This window comes from Melospiza georgiana, chromosome Z (assembly GCF_028018845.1).
Source record: "Melospiza georgiana isolate bMelGeo1 chromosome Z, bMelGeo1.pri, whole genome shotgun sequence".
Taxonomy (NCBI): Eukaryota; Metazoa; Chordata; class Aves; order Passeriformes; family Passerellidae; genus Melospiza; species Melospiza georgiana.
The window spans coordinates 70,713,370-70,728,952 of NC_080465.1; the positions used below are offsets into that span (position 1 = coordinate 70,713,370).

A 15,583-nucleotide genomic window follows, 5' to 3' on the forward strand; every position below is an offset into this window, starting at 1 on the left:
AAAATATTAATGTCTTGCAAACTCTAGACCTGCAAGCTGCATTTGTTTAATAGCAACTGTTTTGTTAGTGGCATTAATTTGTCCGTTTCCAGTAGTTAGTTTGAATGCAGGGAAGGTGATTAATGTGAAGTCTGAATTCATGCCTTGAATTCTTCAAGCATTTTTTCTTTCGAGCAGTTTTCAGGATTTGCAAGTTACTCAAAGCCTTTCTTTTCTGCATATACTTGCATATGCAGAATGTAATTCTGTGCTTTGTGTTAGGCTAAGAATAGCAAAATTAACTCAGTTTATGGAGAGTTTGTAACCATTGCAGTACTTGCCTGCCTTTCCTTGATTCACTAGTGCTTGGGAACTGGGCTTTGGACACCAGGTACATTTTTATCCAGTGATGCAGTGGAGGAAGACTCAGAATGCCAAAGATAAATGTCATGGAGATGGCTGTGTTGTGATGAAACAGAGTAAAGACAACTTTAGCCTGACTCGCTTTGCCTTACTTTTAGGGAAGTGTTATGTTTCATAAACTCAGACCTGTTGATCAGCTGCGGCATCTGCTTGTCAGCAATACAGGTGGAGATGGAGAGGAGATTGAGAGATTTTTCAAGTTGCATCAGGTAAGAGCTTTTCATGTGTTACGAAAAATGAAAGACTTGTCACCTTTTCGTTGTTGCTGCAGCCTTCTGGTCAATGTTTAATTAAAGTGATTGGTAAATTTTTCTTTTGTCTACATAAAGCTATATCATATAGAGAAATAAGTTCTCATTTTATGATATCTAGAAGCAAATGTGTAATTCACTTTCCCTGAAATTCCTATATCTTTTATGTAGAAGTGTAGTGCACTTCTTAGTTTCGAAAGAAGTTCATCTGAGAGCAGGAGAGGAAGAATTTCTAAAAAAGTTGAATTCCTACCACTTCAAGGGATTTTTAGGTTCTGAAGGCCAGTAGAAATGTGTGTACTTGATCTGGGTATTCTCTTTTATTAGCAGCTTACGATAAACAAGAAACAAGCAGAAGCATGGTTATTGTGGATTACAATTTCAATATGACAAGCATTGTGTAGTATCTGCAGTGAGTGTTCATTGTAATCTATTCTCTTGTGCTTGGAAAGGAGATAATTGCTATTGTAACATCTTATTAGAATATGCAAACACTGATTTTTACAGATGTTTTTTCTTCAAACACAATTGTAATTTATGTTTTTGTGTTTGTAGAAATTGCATGAATCTTAGTCATATTTAAATGTCAGGCATTATTCCCTACCAGTAGTAGCACTGAGTTTGCAAAAACTGTATAGCAAAATCTTACCTAATACAGTGGAATAATTGCTAGGGTTCGCTTCTTGTCTGTAATTCAGGAGAGCTGATTTCCCTGGCTTCTAAATAATATAATGCAGTAAGTATTTACCATTTTAGTTTTTGAGGAATATAACCTTCTATACATTTCTTACCAACTTGATATAAGACACCATACTAACATTGTATATGCTCTAGGAGGATCAGGCCTGTGCCACTTGCCTTATTTTGGCCTGTTCTAATGCTGCATGTGATAGAGAAGTATCTGCCTGGGCTACTCGAGCATTCTTCAGGTAAGTTTTAATTCTGTCTGTCATTCTGAATGTTATGCTCAGGATCACTATGGTCACTAAACACGTGTACAGGCTTTTTAACCTGCTGCCAGTTCTTGTGCAGGTGTTAAAGTCAGTGAGCAGTTTTCAGTAGGTTGTGAATAGTTGTTCTTCATTAAATTCAATCACAAAATCTGAGACAAAATGTGGATTGTAACTCTGGAGTTGGCAAGGAAAGACATAGCAAAGTGTTCATGTAACACTATAGGATAGAGATTAATAGAAATTACTTGTGGATGATAGAAAGACAACCATGGGTCATCTCAACTGTGCCCTTCTTTCCACTTCCCTGTAGAAACAAACTTTGAAGGATGCTAAGGCATAAGTCTAACTTAGGAATTGGTAAATTTCTCTTAAAAACTGTTCTGGGATTTTTATTTCCCATTTTAAAAGAACCCCAGAATTGCTTTAATTCTCAGAGGCGTGAAACTTGAATGAGCTGTGTAGGACATTCACGTTGAGAATTTTTGGTTTTGCAAAATTCAGGTATGGTGGAGAAGCACAAATGAGATTTCCATCAGCTTTGCCTCCTCCCAGCAACGTTGGACCTATTTTGGGTTCTCCTGTTTCTCCAGGTATGTAGCAAGCATTTAATAATTTGGACAGGTTTTTTTTCCTTGATCATGTTGTTTTGTCTTCTCGCAAGTACTTGTGTTCTTTTTGTCTGAAATAGACTGTGTTTTTCACTTACTAGCTAGTTAATGACAAGAGCTTTTTCCATTTCTCTTTAGTGATTTTTGGATTTAGTGAGGGATTTGTTTTCTCAAAAGATGTGTCCATATTGCATATACTCTGTTAAAAGAACACTGTGAGGAGGGTATACATTTGTTACTTCCAGAGTCATTTCACCAGCTCAAGAACAACTTATCAATAACGTATTTCAGACTTCATGAAGCTTAGCTGGTTGCTATGTAGATATAACAGTATCTTCCTACATTATCATTGCCATGCCTGTACAGATACTGCTTGTGAGAAGGAAGAAGAAATTTGATCAAGAAATGAGCTAGTCATTTGGAGTGATTTCTCTCTTTAAAAGCTCTGTCTTCAGCATTTGGTTTCTGCTTCAGTCTACAGTGCCACCTAAAGAGGAGAAAAGTGCTTAATTTTTTCCCCTCAAAACTTGGTGCTTCTTGGAGTGAAGGTCTTTTTGTACTTTCGGATTCACTTAAATTTCTACAATTGCTGTCCCTTAATATGCATTACTCAATTTCAGATTGGAAAGGTTTTTAAAAAAGAAATTGATGATGATGATTTTGAAATTGTGATTGAAATACTGAATTAAATTAGTTACTGTTTTTATCTAGAACTCATTAATGTATAAAATCCTCTTCCTTCATCTGACATATGTCATTCAGTTTTACACAACAAACTTGGGAAATAAACTTGTTTGCCTGGAATCCAAGAAAATTCCATTTCATTACCATATTTTGACAAGTATCCAAATTCCTAAGTGTTGGAGAAAAGTGTTGTGAACTAGGATGAAATTGAGGAAAAACAGTTGACCCTGTTTTTCAGAATTCTTAACTACTGTTAAAACTCTAAAGAGGAATGACTAATGAATTAGTGGCATCACTTTCCAACCCTTTTGGTGTGGAACAGTAACAGTGTGGGCAAGAGCTGAGGCGAGGCATAAAAATGTAAAATTACATCTGAGTCGGAGGGAACAGTAGCTATGGGAAGGACAGGTGCTAGGAGCAGACTAAGAGTGAAATTAGGTTGTGGGGGAAATGGCAGTAAGCTCTGTAGTCAACAAGGAGACTCATTTTAGGACTAAATATGTTTTCCCAAGTCTAAATGTTTGCTTATTTTTGTCGTTCTGTCATAAATGCCTCTTTCAAACCTAGTATCAAAGCAGATGTTTCCATTTTGCTTCAGTAACAGGTCCAGGTGGAAGATGGCACCATTCTTCTCCTACTACTTTCTCGGTTTGCTCAAAGGGTAGAGAACTGTCATGTGAAATTAAGATTCTGATGTTGTGGATGTCCCATGTGGTGGGTCAGACACTGCTGACAGAAATTCATTCAACCACCTCATAATTTTGCATGTGAAACTAACATAACAATAATGTTAGCATTGAAAGGCCAGGTGCCATTTCCATCTTTTTCCCACTGTTGCAAGTCTAGCCATGCATTTGCATGCTGCTTTTCTGCAATTCTGTGCTTTGCTTTAGCACACATGACAAGGTGCTCTGAGAAAGTATTGGCACTGTGTTATCCTTTGTGCTGTTGTGTGTTGCCAAGTTGAGAGAACTGTAGCAAATTAGGCAAAATTGTATCCTTTGTTAAAAGCCAAATTTTGAGAGTGCCAGTTTTTTTTACCTTTTCTGTGATACATCACCTTGTTTGCTAATGGTATGTAGACATTTTTGTAGATGACCATACATGCTCCTGATATTTTGATGTCTTAAGTTAGCTGTCCAGACTTAATTTACAGGAAGAGATGAAGTATTCATGGCTGAACTTGAGGCTGTGGACAGCCTTAGACTTAGTGTTTTGAGTTAGCAGTGTTGCTCTAGTGTTTGTACATCTGTCCCACATAAAAATGAAAAGTAATACTACAAGTGTTCGGCATTCAGAAGGTGAGGAACAGCAAAAAAATATGTGGGCAATATTGTAGGCAGTGCAGACAGCAGATGGTGTGCAATAAATTAACACGAATGCTGGGAAGAACATGTTGCTTCAACGGCTCTTGAAGGAATTGTATCCATTTATTTGACTTGTGGAGTGCTGGTTGATAAGAAGTGAGTGCAATTTGATACTTTACTGTAAACAAAACATTGAAAGTATTTTATTTAACAGCTTTGCTGCTTTTGCACAGATACTTTACGGCATATATTTAGGAGGGGGCAGTTTTGGATTGTGTTCCACAACCTTACCTTTATTTTTTTTCCCTTCTTAGGTACCCCTTTGACTGTTGATAGTCCATATTCTAATCCTAGCATTTTGACACCTGGGCAAGGTAACACCTTCTTCTCTATTTTTATTTAATAATTTTAAAGTTTTTAAGGCTTTTTCATTGGCATTGAAATGAGTAAAATTTACCTATTTTTACCCTAGGTATACAACCTCCTGCTATGTCAACTCCCATTTTTCCTGCTGGAAATTCCATGTCTCACCCTGGTACATCCATTAGCGGAATGATGGGTCCTGAGATAGTATTTTCTGGAAGACACAATGGCATCTGCATATACTTTGCCCGGATTATAGGGTGAGGTCTTTGTAAAAAGAGATTCTGTCACTCAATTTGTTTCATAGTTTTTCACTAATATGTGCATATAGGTGGTGCATTCAATATTAATAGCCTTTAAATTGGAAAGTAGTAAATTTTAGTGTTGTATTTATGAAATACCTGTCTATATAAAATGTTGGTTTTGCATCTCTTTTAATAATAGTACATTCAGTGAATGCCTAGGGCAGGAAAGTTGCTTAGATACTAAGCCTGCAATCAAGTGCATTAACAGAACTCTGAAATCTCCAGGTTTATTTTTCAAACCTATGAGTTGTGTGTTTTAAACTACTACTGAAGGAAGAAACAGAAATGCAGAAGGACTTAAAAGATCAAAGTCCTATCTTTAAATAATTTCTGTGAAGAATGTTCAGTCAGAATCAGAAGTCAGAGCAATGAAGCATGACTAAAGATTCTCTTACCTTGGAAGTTGAGCCCTAAACAACCCAAGCAAGAGCAGAGTTCTGCATATGTTGGTGATGTGTCTTCATGCTGACTGGGAAAGAAATTTTTGTTATGAGACTTGTTTGTTTACACTGTATTTCCAGGGAATTATATTCATTTATAGTATTTGAAAGCATCAAATTTAATTTAAATAATGTTTTTAGATCTGGAATTTTGCTAATTATTTATATCTACACTATTCATTACTATATAATGCCTAGTTTTTAGAATATTTAGTTTTAATCCAAAATTAATCCTTTTACACTTTTAGCTTAAAAGTTTTACCATTTCTTTTTCAATAAATTATACATAGAAGACTTACAAAAATACTTGGTTAAATGACTTGGCTTTTGTTTTTTTTTTTTGTTTTGCAGAAATATTTGGGATGGCAGTATAGTTGTGGAGAGAGTTTTCAAAAGTGGCAATCGAGAAATTGTTGCAGTATGTTAAAGATTATTCTGTGTTCTTAAAAGTTTCTTTTAGTATTTAAGTCCTTTTAAACTTCCATTCTTAGTTATAAACTGTTCGGTACAAAACCCATTATTTGCCATGTCATTGTTTTCTTAAGTGCTGAGCCCTTAAGTGATAATTAGTTGTCTTTTAAAGCTCTTCTTTTAAATATTACTTTCTAAGAAACCAAACTAATTTAATCTCTGCTCTTAATTGTCAATGGCCAGTTTTCTCCATGTTTATTGATGTCACTTAGTTGATACCCACTTAGGGTTTCCTCATGCTCCCTCCAGACAAACCCTAAAAATAAAATGCTTTAGTGGTTTGGGATTGTCACTGCAGTTGTGGAAGGACATAAAAAATTTTCATCATTTGCCTAATATCTTGCCGTTTCATTTTTTGTCCATGATGAAAATAAAATCTTTTCTGGCTGTGGCTGTTAATAGAATCCAGTGCTCAATCCTTGTTCTGGCTTAGAGTTGGAAGTAGTAAAGCATAGCTGATTTAGTTATCGGGGACAAAGAAAGTAGCATCTTGAATACTGTGTATCTGCAGAGGACTCCTGCCTCTTCACATGTATGCTGCCTCAATGAATGTGATATAATTATGTTGTGTTGCTGTGATCTGTTACTAGCACACAATTTATTTGTTGTACCCTCTTATTTGTATTTTCAGTGATGTTAGCTTAAAACTGAAATTTTTTTTTGAAAAATAAATGTGAAAGCCCAACTTTCTGTAAAGAAGTTTGCTTTCTTTTGCAGATAGAAAGCAGTGTTCCATCGCGTATGCTGGAATGTGTACTACAAGAACTAAAAGGTTTACAAGAATTTTTGGATAGAAATTCACAATTTGCTACAGTAGGAGCACTTGGAAACCCAAGGTATTATTAATTTTTAATTCATTAATTTCGGTAAATTTAGATGTGGTATTTAATGTCCAGCTTTTGAAAAACTACCATAGGTGTTTTGCTGAGTTGAAGTGTTTGTATAGTCTCATGCTGCAACATTTAGATGCTAAGAATTAGTTTGTTACATTAATCTTTAAGGGATTCAGCATTTCTAATCATATTAGTGTTTTGGTTTTTTTGGTTTTTTTTAAATTGCAGTTTCAGCACACCAGCCAATCTACAGCAGAGACTCCTGGGTTTTATGCGGCCTGATGGTGGAAGTTCTCAGCAAGTCCAGCAAGAACTCCAAAGAAAATATCATGGTATGTAATTGTTTTTGAGCAGGAAGTATGAAGGAATGGTGCATTTGGATGTTGCCTTTCTCACTTTTCTTGTTAAATCATCTGAATAAAAAGGCCTTTTTTACACACAAATTTTATGTTAAATATCATGCTATTGTTTTGCACACTTACCTCTCCGTTTTTTTTTTCCTTCCTAATGTTCTCCATTATGGATAAGTTTTTTTAATCTCCTCACTACAGTACTTAGTAGCTGCAAACCCGTTTATATTTACAAGATAGGATTTACTAAGCAGTTATTTTATGAGACGAGTGAGCATGATGTCTTTATAAAAATCTACTGTAGTGCAGATTTCCAAAGGTACAGTCATTGAAACTAAACTTTATTTAGAAATATGAGGTCTGTTACACAGCCCATTTGAATTCTTGTCTTCTTATAGTGCAGCTTTTGCCCAGCACTTGCAGGCAAGTTGGGAAATGTTGTTACTGCATATATGGAATTGAGAATGTTTGTGGTCCACATGCGTGTAATCCTGGGCTTTTAATAGTGTAAATATAAACATTTTCTGTAAGTCACTATGTAGGATTTGGTAGATGTTTAATAATTTTATTTTTTTAGTTTTATTCTTCACTGAGTTCATTAATTCTTTCGGATTGCTGAATGACACAATGTAATTATTTTTAACCTCATTTGTGAACTGTAGACACCCAAACACATAAATTGTTTGCAATTATGTTCTGCCTATGTTATAAGTATGAAAACATTATCCTTTCAGTTCATATAATACATTTTACCAGATTTAAATGTTGTAGTTTTTGGAGTAGTTGTTGCTTTAAAGATAGTGTAGATAGTATTGACCACAGCTGTAATTGTAACTGTTTTCTCTACAAGTAAATACAGATAATCAAACAAAAAGGGAATATGTATGGGTTTAATTTGATTTCTTTTATGTTCAGCAGAAATACATTTATACCTATTGAAATAAAAGTAAAAATTTAAGACTGATGTGTAAATCTAGTGCACAGGAAACCATACTTGTTTTTCAGAGAGTACGATTCCTTTGTTGCATAGTTTGAAATAAATGTTAACGAGGGTTATTTGTTTTGGGGCAGTGTTAACATGGCATTTATTATCTCCCAAGAGAGCTAGGCAGCATTAATCAGCAGTGGAAGAGAAAAAAAGATAGAAAGTTGAGGATACGGTTACTGAAAATCTTCGAAAACTTAAATGCTTATTTGAAACATGTGGAACAGTTCTTGCTGACAGTCTCTTGTTTTCCAGCTGAGGCACAGCTAACTGAGAAGAACTCACTTCAAGGCATCCAGCAGCTTGTTCGCAAAACCTGCCAGGCACTGGCTTTATGGAAGTTGCTATGTGAGCACCAATTCAGTGTTGCTGTAGGTGAGCTTCAGAAGGTAAGATCTGGAGAAAGTAATTTTAATTTGTTTGTACTAATCGGCTGAATTTCTTTTGCTACATAAGTATTCCCAAGGGATTGTTACTGAAATTGAGAAACATATGAATTTTAAACTACACACAAATTTTTTTATACGTGGTCACAAATGTTTAAGAGACTGACATGTATTGACATAATCAGTCAATTTTATGCAATTGGAAGAGTCACTAACAATAAATTGTTCTACTTTAATTGATAACTAATACTAAGTCTCATTTATAAATTACTGTTTTTTTACCTTAAGCACATTCTGCAGAATGTTCTGAAAAGAATAGACCAGCATATTCCAGCCAAGTAGAATTCACTCTTTGTCTTAGTCTTGGTGAAAGATGGAGAGCAATGGGGTAATAGAGTCCTTGCTCTTCTGTGTAAGTAGGGTACCAGAATGTACCACAGAACAGTTGGAATGAACTGCTGGAGATCACCTGTCCCCTTAAAAATGGGAGTAATAATATAATTGACTCTGAAAGCAGGGGCAGCTAGAACAGATGGTCCACAACTGTTTCCAGTAAGGATTTTAATATCTATAAAGGTGAAAACTCCACAGTGTCTCTGAGCAACCTGTTCCAGTGTTGAGCCACTTCTAGAGCAAGAAAGATTTCTCTTCTATTCAGGTGTAATTTCCTTAGCTTCAGTTTTTTACCATTGTGCAGTGTTATTGGTTATCACTAAGAAAAACCTGACTCTGCATTCCTTATACTTTCTCAAAAATATTATTAAGTTCCCACATATTGTCCTCTAAGCCTCCAGGCTAAATGATCCCAGTTCTTTCAGACTCCCAGTTTGTAAATAAGGAAACTTGTAGAACAAAGGGTGCTACTGCTGTGCACCCTTTGCTGATGTCAAATTTGCTGCCAATCATTGAAAAAAGCTATTCATTCGAATAGTGGGCATTTTCTCCTAAAATGTGATAGGATTGTTTGAGAAGTTGTATTTTTTGTTCACAAAAAGAATCATTTTAAAGCCTTATAGAGGCACAGAAGTTGTTGCTCTTCACAGTGTTGCATTGGGGAGCTTTGTCCAACTTACATTTGTGTTGGACAAGGAGCTAACTAACTGTTTAACAAATAAAATGTTCTCCTTTGTCTTCAGTAGATTTAGAGTTTTTGTAGCTGTATTATCATGTTGTTAGTATCATCTAGAGACACTACATAGACCCTACGTAGACCCTACTGGCAACTATGTCCGCAAATATTCTAATTTTAAAAAATTAGAGACCTTCAGTGTAATTTAATCTTAAAAAGCATAATGAGTTCAGACCTCGAACTTTCCATACTCCTGCTTTTATTGAATCTGGCATTTTTATTGTTCTGAATATTAAAAACTTTGACAGTGTCATAGGATATGCATTCTGACAGTGCCCTGTGAAGTAAAAGGAGCTGTTAATTCCATTCTTACTGTCAGAGATCTGAAACAGAGGGACACGTAGTGAAGATGGCAGAGGAAGTCTGTTAAGAGGAGTTTTCACTGTTCTTCGGCATCCAGCAAGGCCTTTAGTAGTAGCCTTTGCTTTATTTTTTTTATTCTGCTATAAAATTTGTATTTTAAATAATGTATTTCTCTGCTGTACATTGCAGTCATTGGAGTTTTGTATCTTTAATTCTTAGAAACAGTTAATTTTGCTGCTGGAACATTCAGACATTTCTAAACAGGGTCAAGTAAAAGATTTGGTAAACCAATAAAATTCTGTCTCATCTTCAGGAGCTTCAAGAACAGCTGAAGGTTACTGCGTTTAAAGACTTGGTCATTAGAGATAGAGAGTTGACTGGAGCACTCATTGCCTCTCTTATAAACTGTTACATCAGAGATAATGCAGCTGTGGATGGAATCATTGCCCATTTGCAAGATATCTGCCCTCTTCTTTATAGCACTGATGATGCTGTGTGTTCAAAGGTAAGTGCACTTTCAGATTTTTACAGCACCCAAACACAACTTGAGAACATACACAAATGAGATACATTGGGCAGCTTGTAAGTCATTATTATGCTCAAGTAGTTTCAGAAGCAGAAGAAGATGAAGTTAAGTTGTGGGCATATTTTCATCTTTTAAGTGATTAATGTTGAACATTACACAAAAATTATTTGATGCATTTGCAGTTACTTTCATAGTCTCTTAACTCTAATCTGATCTCTGATCTTAACTCTGTCTTCTTTATGTTGATAAAATGTTGTCTTATTCCAGTCTTTCTCAGCATAGTATCTTGGTTTTTGTCCATTCCACAGTTTACTGGAATTTGTGGCATACAATTGTGTTTAAGAACTTAGGTCTTTGAAACTTTTAAAATAAATGTGAAACAAGTAACTGGTAAGGAGAGAACAGGAAACCAGTTGGTTGTCTTCAGCTTTTCTAATGCTATTGTAGCCTTTCTGCTGGAAACTTACTGACCAGAGAGTGCTTCTGAGAGGATGATCTTTTATTTTGTTTCAGCTTTGAAATTTAGAATAGTAGTTCATTGACAGTATCCATGATCTGTTCGTGATGTGCTCATGTTAATAATTTCCATTTTTTATTTGTTTTTAGGCAAATGAACTTCTTCAACGATCTCGACAAGCTCAAAGCAAAATGGAAAAAGAGAAGATGCTGAGGGAGTCACTAAAAGAGTACCAGAAGATCAGCAATCAAGTAGACCTTGCTAATGTTTGTGCACAGTACAGGCAGGGTAAGAGCCAATCACTGATCATGCTGAATAATTTCATGGTATGCTTTCATGCCATCTTTTCTGTTTGGTTTTTTTTTGTTTGTTTTTTGTTTTGTTTTGTTTTTTTTGTTTTGTTTTGTTTTGTTTTGTTTTTGTTGTTGTTTTGTTTTTTTTTGTTTTGTTTTGTTTTGTTAACTTTCAACTCAGTTTTGTAGTTTTTTACCATAAACAATTGCTTAATAAATCTTAAAATGTGCCAGCCTTTTCTTTTTTAAAACCTTGCTAGATTTAACAAGCCAACCAAGAAATCCTTTTCTATATTGAAATAGTCCCATGTATTTACTTCATATTGCAGTTCTCATTTGTTTCATGTATGTGGTTGAAATATTTCATTAGATTCTATGTAAGCAGAGGGTTATAGGTACCTTTTATACAAAATACGCTGTTTGAAAGATGGTTCTGAATCCTAATTAGTGTGGTATATCAGTTATGTATACATTTAAATTATGTAACAGCTAAGAAATGGGCCTCTATACAGTATTATATATTGTGCGGGACATTCCTTGTAACTTCTATGTAACTCAACTTCAAATTTGCATATAAATGCCACAGGGTGGGAACAGGTGTAGATTTTAAATTATATGGGCCAGAGTGAGTAGTGTAGCATTTGCTTGAGTTTGATCTCACTTACCATTTTGTTGTGAATTCAATACAATAATGAACAGTGATATTTGTTTTTGTTTTCCTAGTGCGTTTCTATGAGGGAGTGGTAGAGCTCTCTCTTACAGCAGCTGAAAAGAAAGATCCCCAAGGTCTTGGCCTTCATTTCTATAAAAATGGAGAACCCGAAGAAGATGTTGTTGGACTCCAAGCTTTTCAAGAAAGGCAAGTTTTCAGAATAATTTATTATGATTATATGAAGTGCTTTATTTCATGTGACTGGGAAAGTAGCTCTTTTAGGCAAGGAGTGCAGGGTAATAATAAACAAGCATTTTATGATAAGGGACAAAGTATAAATATTTTTGCCTATCATGCTCCCCTTGATTATGATTAATATGGCATCTGAAACAGGGGGTAATAGATGCAGAAAACATTGTGATCAGAAGACTACAGAAGTACTTCTTAGAAAGATGAATAAGAACAAACCAGATTGTGACATCCAGCTGACAATAAGCTGACAATATTCTTTAAATCTTAGTAACTGTCTACAAAGACAGTTACTAAGATTTAAAGCTGTAAAAATTATTTTATAGACAGTTGCAATGAAAATTATGAGGTTTTTGTTTTCTTTTGCTCTGTTTACAGATTGAACAGCTACAAGTGTATCACTGACACCCTTCAAGAGTTAGTGAATCAAAGTAAAGCTGCTCCTCAGTCTCCCAGTGTACCCAAAAAGCCAGGTCCTCCAATGCTGTCATCTGACCCCAACATGTTAAGCAATGAAGAAGCTGGACATCATGTAAGAAACTCGCAAAAAAATCATGACTGCACTCCAAGAACAGTGTGATTTGAAGGGGTCTAGAATTTATTAATTTAATAAAATTGTGGAGTAGTTTAATGAAGTGAAGGTTTGTCATGAATTGGCCTCAATATCTAGAGCACCCATAGAAATTATGACATGCAAATAATGTGAACCTAAGTATTGTCTCATAGTTATTCGGGACTTAAAGTAATGTAACCACTTTTCTAATAGCAGTTCTGACCTTTTCTTCCCTTAGTTTGAACAAATGCTAAAACTGGCTCAGCGTTCAACAGATGAGCTCTTCAGTATTGCACTTTACAATTGGTTGATACAAGCTGACTTGGCAGACAAGCTGTTACAGGTGAGCTTGTCTATACACAGTGAACTGGGAGACGTAATAATGCTTAAAAGGTAGGGAAGAGCAAGAGTATAACTGTTATCTTTCTGATGTCTGCAGGTTACTGCCCCCTTTTTGGAGCCCTATCTGGTGCGGATGACCAAGATTGACCAAAACAAAGTCCGCTATATGGATTTACTCTGGAGATACTTTGAAAAAAACAGAAATTTTAGTAATGCTGCTAGAGTCTTGGCCAAGTTGGCTGACCTCCATAGGTATGAATTACATGTGCTCTATTGTACATATATTGAGGTAACTAGGGAAAAACTGAAAAAACCAAAATCAAAATATTTTGTTTAAGTACATTTTAAAAAGGAGGTTTTCTAAAAAAAACTAAAAATAGGATGTGTTAGCTTTAAATCTAGGCAATTACTGGAAATCAGTGATACTGTTTATTTTTGTATTATACATTACTTAACAATGTATTTCCTGTAATTACAACTTATTAAGTGGCCACTTCTTATTGAGAAGTACACTAGAACTGAGCTTGCAGCAAAGATGGGGCTATGTGGTTGGATTGCGTCATGCATGATTTACTAAAATCTGGAAAAGGCACATATTACTTTGCAGAGTCTAGCTAGAATATAACTAACCCTCAAATAATTATATTTGGTACTCATTTTATTATGAATATTTATTTTGCAGCACAGAAATTTCTCTTCAGCAGCGTCTTGAATACATTGCACGTGCCATTTTGAGTGCCAAAAGTTCCACTGCCATATCCTCTTTAGCTGCAGATGGTGAATTCCTACATGAACTAGAAGAGAGAATGGAAGTAAGAAAAAATACTAATCTAAGTTACACTGTAAATGCATTATTTCACTTTGTCTCATTGACACGTAACAGTTTTACTACCAGTTCTGTATAAATGGATTTATTTGCTTTCATCCTGCAAAGTTAGGCAGATGAAAATGGACTTAATGGTGTAGGTGGCAATATTTCTACATTTAAATAAGCTAATTCTGGGTGTATTTTTAAACTATGATTAAATTAATTGAATCTTGAAATACTGAATTTTCCTTTTAAACAAGGTTGCAAGGATCCAGCTTCAAATACAAGAAACATTACAGCGGCAGTATTCCCATCATTCTTCAGTACAAGATGCAATTTCCCAGCTTGATGCTGAGCTGATGGATATAACCAAGGTGATTGAAATTTCCTTGTGTTAAAGTCCAGTTTATCAAATTTTGGGAGGAAAAAATGTTTTGCAAAGAATGATTCTATATTGACTAGGAAGAGTAATAGGCAGTTTATCATTCCTGGTCTCAATGTCTGTTACCCTGGACTGTAATTTTCTGTATTGTAATAGTACAGATAATACTTGCAGTCTTTAGTATTTTTTTTTCTTTCATATGTTAACTTCATTATGACATCTCTTATATTTCTTCACTCATAGAAAAAATTAATGGACAATTAAGTTTTCATTTTAAATTCATATAAAATGTAGTGTTGTTTCTAAGAAATGAAACTAAACGTAGCAAAAAAATTTAGTGGTTGATAACAGTTATGTTGCATATTTACTAGTCTGTCGGACAAAATAAGAAACAACTGATTTTTAAGATTTAATTTGATCCTACATGAAAAGTAAAGGTTGGTAATTTTTCTTTCAGCTGTATGGAGAATTTGCTGACCCTTTTAAGCTCTCGGAGTGTAAGCTTGCAATTATACATTGTGCAGGTCATTCTGATCCTATCTTGGTGCAAACTCTCTGGCAGGAAATCATTGAAAAAGGTAGGTCTTAATGGAGTAGGAGTTGTGATATCTCTCTCATCCTTTACCATCAGTTAGTAATTCACTCTCTGTTCCTGTTGTTTTTGATTGTTTGGAGGTTTTTTCCCCTCTTGGTTTTTGGGCTCAAGTTTACTGTTGTGCTAACAGCATTGATCAGAGATCTAAGGGAAAAGCTGTGTGGTGTGGGTTTTTTGTGGGGGTCTGGAATGTGGTTTTGTTTGTTTGTAGTTTAAGTAGGTTTGCATGGAACTCCACAGAAGCATAAAGACTTAAAAATGTACATGCAAACACACCAGAAAAGGTTGTATTTTTACTTCCATGTGCTGATTTTTTTGTTGACAAGAGTATAAGATTTTAATTTATTATTTGGAAATTTAGGTGCCTCAGTGTAATTTTGTATAAATGTGGTACTTTTCCTGAAGTCCTCTCTAAGCATTTTCTTTTTCTTTCCAGAGTTGAGTGACAGTGTGTCTCTGAGCCCTGCTGACAGAATGCAAGCACTTTGTCTGAAGCTGGCATTGCTTGGAAAGATCTATGCTGGCACACCTCGCTACTTTCCTTTAGGCAAGTTGTTAGCCTGCATAGTTAGTAAGCATATGTGTTTGATGGATGAGTTTCAGCTTTTTTTTATTTTACTCTTAGAAAAATTTTAAACTAAGAAATGTTTCTCATTTTTTAATCTCAAAAGAAATGGGAAATAAATGAAGTTTAGGTGGCAGCAGCAGTTATTTTTGGATGGCTGTGCAGATCCCATTTTAGAAAGTAGTAAAGTTTGTTTGCATCAAAGCACAAAGTACAAAATGTGTATTTATACATTTAAGATTAAGCAAGCACATTTATCTGCTGTCTCTTGAAATTCTATATGAACCATCTGCCATCTGAAGTAGATTCTGAAAATTATTCGGGAGATTTCTGGATAGTTTTTAGAATTTCTGATTTTCTGATGCTCATATGTTTTGACAGTGTGCTGTTA

The 15,583-nt window shown here is 35.0% G+C and overlaps 1 protein-coding gene across 2 annotated transcripts in view; it reads left to right on the forward strand.

Moving 5' to 3' along the window:
- NUP155 (nucleoporin 155) overlaps positions 1-15,583 on the forward strand; it is a 28,821-nt gene that overhangs the window by 10,286 nt on the left and 2,952 nt on the right. Inside the window, exons 14-33 of one of the 2 annotated variants that reach the window (XM_058044172.1) lie at positions 501-611; positions 1,488-1,582; positions 2,108-2,196; positions 3,497-3,559; positions 4,520-4,579; positions 4,678-4,828; positions 5,665-5,731; positions 6,502-6,620; positions 6,846-6,949; positions 8,208-8,341; positions 10,084-10,275; positions 10,903-11,041; positions 11,770-11,905; positions 12,326-12,479; positions 12,739-12,843; positions 12,940-13,094; positions 13,525-13,654; positions 13,911-14,024; positions 14,490-14,610; positions 15,064-15,174. In XM_058044172.1, the coding sequence (XP_057900155.1) occupies positions 501-611; positions 1,488-1,582; positions 2,108-2,196; positions 3,497-3,559; positions 4,520-4,579; positions 4,678-4,828; positions 5,665-5,731; positions 6,502-6,620; positions 6,846-6,949; positions 8,208-8,341; positions 10,084-10,275; positions 10,903-11,041; positions 11,770-11,905; positions 12,326-12,479; positions 12,739-12,843; positions 12,940-13,094; positions 13,525-13,654; positions 13,911-14,024; positions 14,490-14,610; positions 15,064-15,174 (2,350 nt within the window). The remainder of the gene's footprint in view (positions 1-500; positions 612-1,487; positions 1,583-2,107; positions 2,197-3,496; positions 3,560-4,519; positions 4,580-4,677; positions 4,829-5,664; positions 5,732-6,501; positions 6,621-6,845; positions 6,950-8,207; positions 8,342-10,083; positions 10,276-10,902; positions 11,042-11,769; positions 11,906-12,325; positions 12,480-12,738; positions 12,844-12,939; positions 13,095-13,524; positions 13,655-13,910; positions 14,025-14,489; positions 14,611-15,063; positions 15,175-15,583) is intronic. The other variant, XM_058044173.1, reaches the window with a different exon arrangement.